At 38.9% G+C, this 9,589-nt stretch overlaps 1 protein-coding gene across 13 annotated transcripts in view; it reads right to left on the reverse strand.

Moving 5' to 3' along the window:
• cct4 (chaperonin containing TCP1, subunit 4 (delta)) overlaps window positions 1-9,576 on the reverse strand; it is a 34,014-nt gene extending 24,438 nt beyond the window's left edge. For 2 of the 13 annotated variants that reach the window (XM_051895593.1, XM_051895558.1), the window contains exons 1-12: window positions 9,286-9,574; window positions 7,372-7,424; window positions 7,154-7,243; window positions 6,534-6,642; window positions 5,498-5,762; window positions 5,151-5,283; window positions 4,858-4,997; window positions 3,482-3,578; window positions 3,251-3,361; window positions 2,963-3,093; window positions 2,325-2,559; window positions 2,112-2,225 (exon numbers count right to left, since the gene is read on the reverse strand). In XM_051895593.1, the coding sequence (XP_051751553.1) occupies window positions 2,112-2,225; window positions 2,325-2,559; window positions 2,963-3,093; window positions 3,251-3,361; window positions 3,482-3,578; window positions 4,858-4,997; window positions 5,151-5,283; window positions 5,498-5,762; window positions 6,534-6,642; window positions 7,154-7,243; window positions 7,372-7,424; window positions 9,286-9,388 (1,581 nt within the window). In that variant the 5' untranslated portion in view covers window positions 9,389-9,574. Of the gene's footprint in view, window positions 1-1,720; window positions 1,862-2,069; window positions 2,226-2,324; window positions 2,560-2,962; window positions 3,094-3,250; window positions 3,362-3,481; window positions 3,579-4,857; window positions 4,998-5,150; window positions 5,284-5,497; window positions 5,763-6,533; window positions 6,643-7,153; window positions 7,244-7,371; window positions 7,425-9,285 lie in introns of those variants that run through there. The other 11 variants (XM_051895569.1, XM_051895584.1, XM_051895540.1 and 8 more) reach the window with 9 other exon arrangements.
• Window positions 9,577-9,589: the final 13 nt, after the last annotated feature.

Here is a 9,589-nt window from a genome sequence, read left to right on the forward strand (position 1 = left end):
AAAGTTTACGAACTCTACTTTACATTTGGTGGCGGCTGGGTCATTATTTTGCGTTTGTGGCACTTTTTGTGGAGTTTTATGAACTTTTTCGGCACACGATAGTGGTGCCATTTGGGACATTACACTCTTATTGTCACCGGCTGTGTAAAAGAACTATTGCACAAGGACTAGACGAAACAACGCAATGCAACACAAGAATGAGATATAAAGACAAACTACAGGGATGTCTGAGAATGATGATGGTGCTGAAATTGCTGACGCTCCTGCTGATCCGCCTGGCGCTAGTGGCAACACAATAGGATTCCGCCTCTTGCACTCTCTGTCACAGGCAGTCTGCATATCGAGCTTCCAGCAGCTTTTAAGGGTGATGGCACTGAATCATTCTCCAGCTGGGCTTGTCGTTTTGAGGTAGCGGTGCAAGCAATGACACCACAAGGTACAGACTTTATGAACATGTTAGCTTCAGTGTTGTCAACACAGCTCTCAGATGCTGCTTTCTTGTACTGGGGCAGTCTTCCTACTTCTGTAAAGACTAACTACAATGCAGTGAAAGACAAACTAAGGCAACTCTTAAAAGCAGATGTCATTGAAGAGAGTTATAGCCCCTGGGCAGCGCCCGTAGTTTGAGTGCGTAAGCGGGATGACACATGGCGATTCTGCCTGGATTACAGAAAACTCAATGCTGTAACCATAAAAGACCAGTTCACTTGATTGAACTGGTCAGAATTCCCAAGACTGAGCGATGTATTATGCTTTCAGTGTTTTATTAAATAAATTATACATTGCGACAATAATTCACCTGAGTGACTGAGCGAGGGGGATTCAGACGAGGACCGTGACGTCAGCAGCTCTGATTGGCTGAAGGCAGTGAGCAACAAAATCTGATTGGTCAGACCAAGTTGAAGATACATTTGAATTCCGAAGTCTCAAGATAAACCACTCAACATTTTTTTCGCATGTAACGTTACTTGTGCTGCTGGTGTATTGCTCAATATAGATTTGTGTGTACGACTGTAAAATGATTCTGCCAGTGTAAACTTATTAAACATATTTACACATATTTGGAAATTGTAGGCTACACTGCATATATTAAATGGGCTTGTAATGCATTAGTCATACTGAAATAAATAAGCACGTAATAAAATGAATTCCAAGGATGAATAAGTAAACTTAAAAAAAATATACTCAAATTTAACTTTAGATACAATACAACTTCAGGATATTAAATAATGTATTTTTTAAATATACTTCCAGTGCATTGTTACAATGATCATTTTCAGCACACAGTTAAAGTATACCTCAAATATATTTTTTATAAAGTGCAAATAAATACACTTTTAAAAAATAAACTGAACTTACACTTCAAGTATATTTTTCTAAAATATATTTTTTAGAAAATATACTAAAGTACAGTTATTTTAAAGTGTGTTAAAAGTTGTATTGTGAAAATATGATGCTAATATACTTTTTATATATTTAACATTTTTTTGTTAGTATATTTGCAATGTACTATAGAAAAAGGGAATATATTTAAAATACAATAAATTATATATTTTTTTTCACTAGGGATGATTTCATCCCATTCCTAAAATTGACACCAAAAAATTACATAATTTACAGAACTGGCATGCAGTAATGCACTGGCCATGACAACCACCATGTAGATCAATTACTTTATGCACCACATATATCAAAGACAAAAAACAACAAAAGACCAGAGTTTGTGTGTCAAAAAAACATGTTTTATTAAATTACTCCAGGTAACAGCTACAGACAGCGACAGATCAGTTGGTCTTATTGGGGTTACAGCGTGGGCTTGGATCTTCCTTCACTTGTCATGTTCACTTTATCGCGTGTTCACCTGCAGAACAAACGAGACGTCATTAATGTTTGTGCATTTACAGTCAACATCAGCACTAATTATGGTCCTTTAAGGCAGTGGTCACACTCCCCTTTAAACCTTTAAAAATCAACATTCTTCAAAATATCTTTTGTGTTCAGCAGAACAAAGAAATTCACACAGGTTTGGACCAACTTGAGGGTGAGTAAATGATAGCGTTTTCAGTTTTGGGTGAACTGTCCCTTTAAGAACTCAGACATAAATCACTCACGAGATCATCAATCTTGAGGATGCTGCGGACCGTTTCCGTGGCGAGGGTGAGTGCGCTGACAGAGACCAGCAGAGGCTGAACTACCAGCTCCTCCAGGATGTTAGAGATCCCACCCTGAGAGACCGAAAGACAAGTTAGACACTCATTTCCTGTTAGCGGTTACAGCTTTCTGTCCGTAGGTGTCATTATTGAGTGGGTGGTTGAGAGTCGCACCTTGCGGACGTTAATCCCGGCGGTCTTCTCTCCCTGAGCATGTCTGTTGCGCAGCTCCGTCACAGTGGAGATGGGATTAAGACCAGCGTTCTCTGCCAGAGTGGAGGGAATGACCTCAAGGGCGTCGGCATACGCGCGCACACAGTACGCCTCCATGCCGGCCAGAGTGCGGGAATATTCTGCCAACCTCAGTGCCAGCTCGATCTCTGGTGCTCCACCGCCAGCAATCAGAGCTCTGCAGACGCACAGGAAGAGGAGGAGTTAGCAAACGGCTTCTACTGATTCAAAAGTTGTGCCCCAAATGACACACTATACACTCAATTGTATAGTGTATGAACTTTATAAGGTTATTTTGTCATGATAACCAACTGTTCAGAGAGAATAGCAGCATCCACAGAGACAGGCAGAGACACCAGCGTCGCTGGATTTGCAACACGAGACATCAAACCTGCTAGGTTTAATGTTTAATGCAGCTCAGAGGTGGCATGAATGCATTTACAACTGCATAAATAATGCTACAAGATTTTTTTTTAATTATTTAAATACAAAATCATCTTGAAATATGAAACTAAAACTGCCAGTAGGTTATGCATTGAGAAATACATAAAAACATCTGAGTCCCTTGCAATCTCTGTTACCTCTTCTTGACCAGACAGCGGATGACACAGAGGGCATCATGGATGGATCGCTCTGCCTCCTCAATCACTAGTTTGTTGGAACCACGAACGACGATACTGACCGTCTTTCCGGGATTTACACATCCTGTGATCTAAAAAACACAGACAACACACTGCTGTCATTATCCAGCACGGACAGAGCGAAAACATCTGAATCTCTGCATTTGGAGTATCCGTCGATAAATAAATGTATGAGAAAACAAAACACGTTCAGTTGGAGATGCATCTATGTTATAAAAGGTAGGTTACCTTCACTAGTTTGCCAGATCCATCCAGGCTAACCTCTTCTACTAGCTCTGCTGTTCCCAGCATCTCTGGAGTGAAATGGTCAATATGAGCTATAGGTTTGGTGCCAATAGTCTGATGGGAAAGAAGAAAGAGGAATGTCCACTTCAGAATGTATAATAGATATAATAGATAAACTTTACACTAAAACGTATTTAATGGTTTCATGACAGAGCTGGATCTTGCTGGTCATACCTTGCAAATGAATTCAATTTCCTCCCTCTCAATGTCTTTGATCACCATGATCTTCATCTTATTCAGGAAGTGAAGGGCCAGATCACTCAGGGCATCTCTGAAAGACACAAGGATCCACAAACATGTTGAGCACCGCTGACAGAGGCTGATACACAAGTCCATATACTGAACACAATGCAGCCAAATATGGAGGATCTGTTTGGAGATCAAATGTGTCTTTTCCAACATGATAACGATCCCAAACAAATGGCGAATGCAACGAAAGTCTTCAAATGGCCTCCCCAATCCCCTGACCTTAAAGCCATTGAAACCCTTTGGGAAATTATAAACCTGAATTGATAAGACGATCAGGTCTTCCAATAAAGCTTAACTTTGGGAAGAACTTAAGGAGGGTTAGGAATCGAAAATGAACACGAATTCTGGAATTGGATACTTGTTATAAAATTAAAATTTAGATTCCACTTTAGGTCCAGATCCATGCATTAGGTCTTAAAGTGACAGCAGCCTAATAAACCTGCTGCCGGTTGTGTCATTAATGTTAATCAAGAACAAAAGAAAATCACTCACTGATCTTGACTGAATAACTTTTGTAACTAAAAAGAAAAATATGCAGTGTTATTTTACATTTGATTTCAATTTCTAAACTTCATTCAGAAACAGGGAATCGATAAGAATTGGAATCGAAATTGCTGAAATTCAAACGATACCCAACCCTACATGACATGCACAAAGTTTCAATGCCCAGGAAAATGGCTGCTGTAATCAAAAACAAAGGAGAACCAACAAAATATTTGTAACTGATTACACTGTAGTTAGGAATATGACGGTGAGAAAATTTTCCCACCGGTCGTAATCGACATGAGAGAACACAATACCGGTATCACCAGGTGGGGAATGTTGGGAGATTTTCCCTCTTTTTGCACCCCGCTTTTAAATCACTATTTCGAAATTTCGAAGCGTAAGTAAAATGTGCACAGTGATGTAACCGGTGTTGCGGCTGAACACCGTTAACACCAACTATCACAGCAAGCCTAATTGAGGTAATGTATGCTTTATTTCCTGTGAGCTTCTTGTTTTGCTGTGCCTATTTCTATTTTCTCTTTTATTTATTTCTATTTTTAATTACATGATAGAGTTTGCCTTTCTTGCCAAATAATGTTGTCATTTTAATACTTTAACCAAGTTTAGTTCATTCTTCTTCCCAGTATAACATACTCCTAATATTTTGATTGTTTAATTGAACCTGAAGTGTCATTAAAAGCAAATATTGTGCAAATAAATTCCCTCCGGACATCACTTTTGGCCACTACTGTATATAGCAAGGTTAGCGTGTCACGTTTCCTGTCAGCGACTGGAGGTTTGTGGTGATTTTGTACCTCAGGATGGATTTCTGGATGAGCAACACAGTGCAGCCAGCTTTCTTAATTTGTTTGATCAGGTTGAGGATGTAAGCTCTCTCCTCACGGAGCACACGGTCCATCTGAGCGTAGTCCGACACCACAATCTGATTGTCCATCTGTCCCAACAAGAGCACCACACAAACACATTAAAACAATGACTATGATCTTAACCAATGCTATAGATGCAAGAAGACACTTTTCACTTTAGCAAGATCTTTATTTTATAATTGAGAAAAAAAAAAAAAAAAAAAAAACATATGACCGCGTACATCAGTTTTGGGAGGGGACAGGCAGAACTGGATGAGGCCGATTTTGGCCTTCTCCACACGGGACACTCCAGTGTTCACCACCCTCTGAGTCAACACCAGACCATCCACCAGCTCACAGTCATCAATGGTCCCTCTGCAAACACACACACATCCATGAATTTATTTCTGCTAAGAGAAACTACTCTTTCTGCAACCTGAAAACTGTAACATACATGTGTAACCTGCAAACATATGAGATAAAATAAAGACTGGGGAGTATCTGCTTTCGACAATGTATCAGTTTCTGTGTGCCTTCATTCTCAAAGTTCAGCGTATCTGCCAGGTTTTACATTTAAACTGTGTCTCACCCGAGTTTCTTGACAATGTGGATGTTGCGGAGATCGACGCTAGTGGCGGTGGCGGGGTCGATGACCTTCATGACTGCGTCGACGCTCATGGGCGCGAGCAGGCTGGAGTACTGCGACACCACCTTAGAGCAGAGCGAGGTGGTGGCGCTGTTCAGAAGCGTCTCTTTGTCGCTGAGCTGCACCGGCTGACTGATGGAGGTTAAGATCTCCACCCCTTTCTCAACGGCCTTCTGGAAGGACTCGGAAATGATGGTCGGGTGGATTCCTGGCAGGAAAAACAGACTATGTTAAACTTGCTATCATAAATAAACACCTCTATGACAAATAAAGAATTATGAGAAAGGGTCAAAGGGCAACCTGAATGGTTAAAAATGGCATCTGTCCACTGTATGACATCGTGCATCAGAGGGTTATAATGCTAAATCAGTGCACAGCAAACCAGTGCTAACTAGGGCTGCACGATATATCGGCCACCATATCGGTATCAGCCGATACGTGTCCATTTTTAAAGCTTCAAGCCTTTATTAACCCACTGGAGTCGTATGGATTACTTTTATGATGGATGGATGCACTTTTTGGAGCTTCAAAAACTCTTCTTATATCATGATGTTTTAGGCACTATTCAATGCCATTACAAAGCTGGGATGAGCCATATTACTGTGGCTGAAAGAAGAAAGTCATATACACCTAGGATATCTTGAGGCTAAGTAAATTATGGGATAATTTTCATTTTTGGGTGAACTATTCCTTTAAGTAATGTTGTCCAATGACTAGTTTGCATTATTTAGGCATTATTTTATTTATTTGTAAGGCAACCATTTTTTTTTTTTTTTAAGGAAAGCAATCCATAGGAGTGTAAAATTCATTTTAAAACATATACTGGTCCAAACTAGGCTACTGTACTTTATATATTTGATGTATGATGAAGTGCCTGAAACAGGGCCAATATATCGGTTATCGGCTTTCAAATTTAAATAATTATCGGTATTGGCCAAAATGTTCATATCGGTACATGTTTATTGTAACCAAAGCTTACCTTTCTGTAGCAGTTTAGAGCAGGCATCAAGAAGAGCTCCAGCAATCACCACCACTGATGTAGTGCCGTCACCAGCCTCAATATCCTGAGCTTTAGACAGCTCCACCATCTAAAACACACACAGATGTATCCCATGATACTCCAGACGTGACCTCTGACATGCAATGACTGGGGTGGGAATCATTTAGAACAACAAATGAAGATATTTTTGATGAAATCTGAGCGATTTCTGTCCCTCCATTGACAGCTACACAACTACCACTTTGACGCTTCAAGAAGTTATATTGATATTCCATATGAATTGAGTGGTTTAGTACAAATTTTCTGAAGAGACACAATCGCTTTATACGATGAACAGATTGAATTTAGGCTTTTATTGTACACAAGAGCGAGTAAATGACAGATTTTAATTTTTGGGTGAACTAACCCTTTTTGATTTTTGAAATTTGTTAAATCGATTTGAATTGGTAGAAAATAGAATAGCAATTCATGTCTGAATTTCCCCCCACACTGAAATCTGCAATCAGTAATCTGAACAATATCAATCTAAAACAAAACCTTTCATTCAGCACCTTCAGGTTATAGAAATGAAGAAAAACATCTCTGAATCACTGATTTACCATTTTGGCCGCAGGATGCAGCACCTGCATCAGTTTGAGGATTGTGGCTCCATCATTGGTGATGGTGACGTCTCCTTTCCCATCCTGAATCTGCAGAGAACAAAAACATTCACTCAGTGCACAAAACACAGTCATTGATTGATATAATACCAAGTCAAGTGAAGCATAAAACCGTCATATTATATGATGAGATTTATATCAATGAAAAAAAAAAGTACCATTTTGTCCATGCCCTTAGGGCCCAGACTCGTTCTGACGGCATCTGCGACAGCTGTCAACCAAAAGACAAGATCAATCATCACACCTACCATATATACACTCATCACACATACCACACTGCTGTGTGGGAACAATCATTACACATACCATATATACACATACAGGTGTGAAATATATAAATAAGAATTTATAGACAGATATATTTATATACATTCCAACACAGACACACACTAATTATATATATATATATATATATATATATATATAAAATCAGTGCTTCCCACACATAGACTTTACTTGGGCGGGCCGCCCAGGTATATTAACGGCCGCCCAAGTATACACATTTTTGCTTTTATTATTTTTACACTCGTATACTTTTATATCCGCCCAAGATAATGAAACCATCCGCGATCGATTAACTAGTGTAAAATCTCCCCTCGCCCTACGCGTTTCGTACCTGCTCGTTACGTGTGCGTCAGAACTGTTTACTCCTGCTGACATTCCCACGTGCACTGCAGAGACGTGCTGGATATTTCACAAAGAGCGCTGCATGTTGCAAAGTCACAAGGCGGCGCTATTGCGCGTTCTACAGGCTCGCGCAACAGCGCTTCAGACGGCAATGAAAAGCGCAGATTTATGCCAAGGGATTGCTAATGAACTCGAGTTGATGAATTACGACAATGTCTACTTTATGGCCTTAATATAAAATGTTTTAGACGGTTGTAAGAATCTGAAGGACCAGCCTGCAATTGTGTAGACATTTCAAAATAAGAGTCCCGGTGTATTTAGGGCTTGTTTATAATTAAAAGTCACACGCTGAGTTTTTTTCTTTTTCTTTTGGGCATTATTGGTATTTTGGTTACACAATAAATTGTATTTAATTTGATTTCCATGTAATTCATAGTAAATTATTGTATCTCCCCCACAGGAAGAAAAGACTAAGAACATTATTTGACACATATATATTAATTAATTAAATAAATTTTACTAGTAAAATCTGTGTCCCATTCACTGAGAAAGACACTATATGACAGCAATATGAAAAGAAGAACCATTTAAATGCTGTAATTTTGCACAATTTACAATACATAATAATAATAATAATAATATGTAATTAAATGTAATAGTATGCAATGTAATTAAAATTAATTTCAATAAATAAAAATACTGTTAAAAATCACACATTATTTGTTTGTCACATGCAGTAGACCATTTTTGTGCCGTGGGTAATAGGAGTATTTTTCACCCGGCTACCACCGCAAGTATATTTCAAACCTGTGGGAAGCACTGTAATATATAAATACATACATACATACTTACATACATACACACTCACACATATTAGACTGCATTTTGGGTGTGTTGCAACATAAATAACAAAAAGATCTGTTCTTAAAAATAATAATAATTTTTAAATTAACCATTTATCTGTTTATAGTAGCCTAAATGTTTTACACATATGTACATATGCAGGGAAAAAAAAAACATTTTAGTCAAATTTCTACGAACAATAAAGACTTTCTTAATGAATGAAATGTGTGACGTCCTTTTATATTTGAACTAAAATAATATTTATATTTTGATTATATTCATACGTACATATTTATGTATACTCTTTTTGAGTACGTCATGTGTTGTCAAAATGAAGACCACACCTTATATGGACGAAAGTGAGTGTGCATTGTGATTGAGGACCATACATGGCTACATTATCATCACCTAATGCTTTTAAATGCGTCACTTTTGCAGAAATTAAAGCATTTATGCAGATAAGATGTTAGTCATGTTTATAACGGTACAGGACTTTTCTTTACTCATGCTCCCTCTGTACATCATGGAGAGCAACAATATAATAAAACAAAATCCCTGTCAGTGTTTCTCACATTTTTAATATGAATATCCATCTCTCTCACCTTTCCCGGCGCTGATGTTGCTGAAGCGGATCTGGGCGGGCTTGTCCCGGTCCACATACGCACCTCCTTTGTTTTTAGACCCATTTGACATCGCTTCAGGCATGATGGCTAATATTTATGTTATTTTGTTTCGCAGATTTCACAGACGCAGATGGACGTTGCCCGGTCTCTCTAGGCCGTCTCTGCTGTTCGGATGGGTTCAGATAACGTTAAGTTCAGATATCCCAAGCAGAACCTTCCAGATCCACCGGTCGCGACTGTAACAGAGAAAGGACCCCGAGCGTGACAGTGCGGCGCGTGAGGA

The sequence above is a fragment of the Ctenopharyngodon idella genome, chromosome 1 (genome assembly GCF_019924925.1).
Source record: "Ctenopharyngodon idella isolate HZGC_01 chromosome 1, HZGC01, whole genome shotgun sequence".
NCBI classification, from domain to species: Eukaryota; Metazoa; Chordata; class Actinopteri; order Cypriniformes; family Xenocyprididae; genus Ctenopharyngodon; species Ctenopharyngodon idella.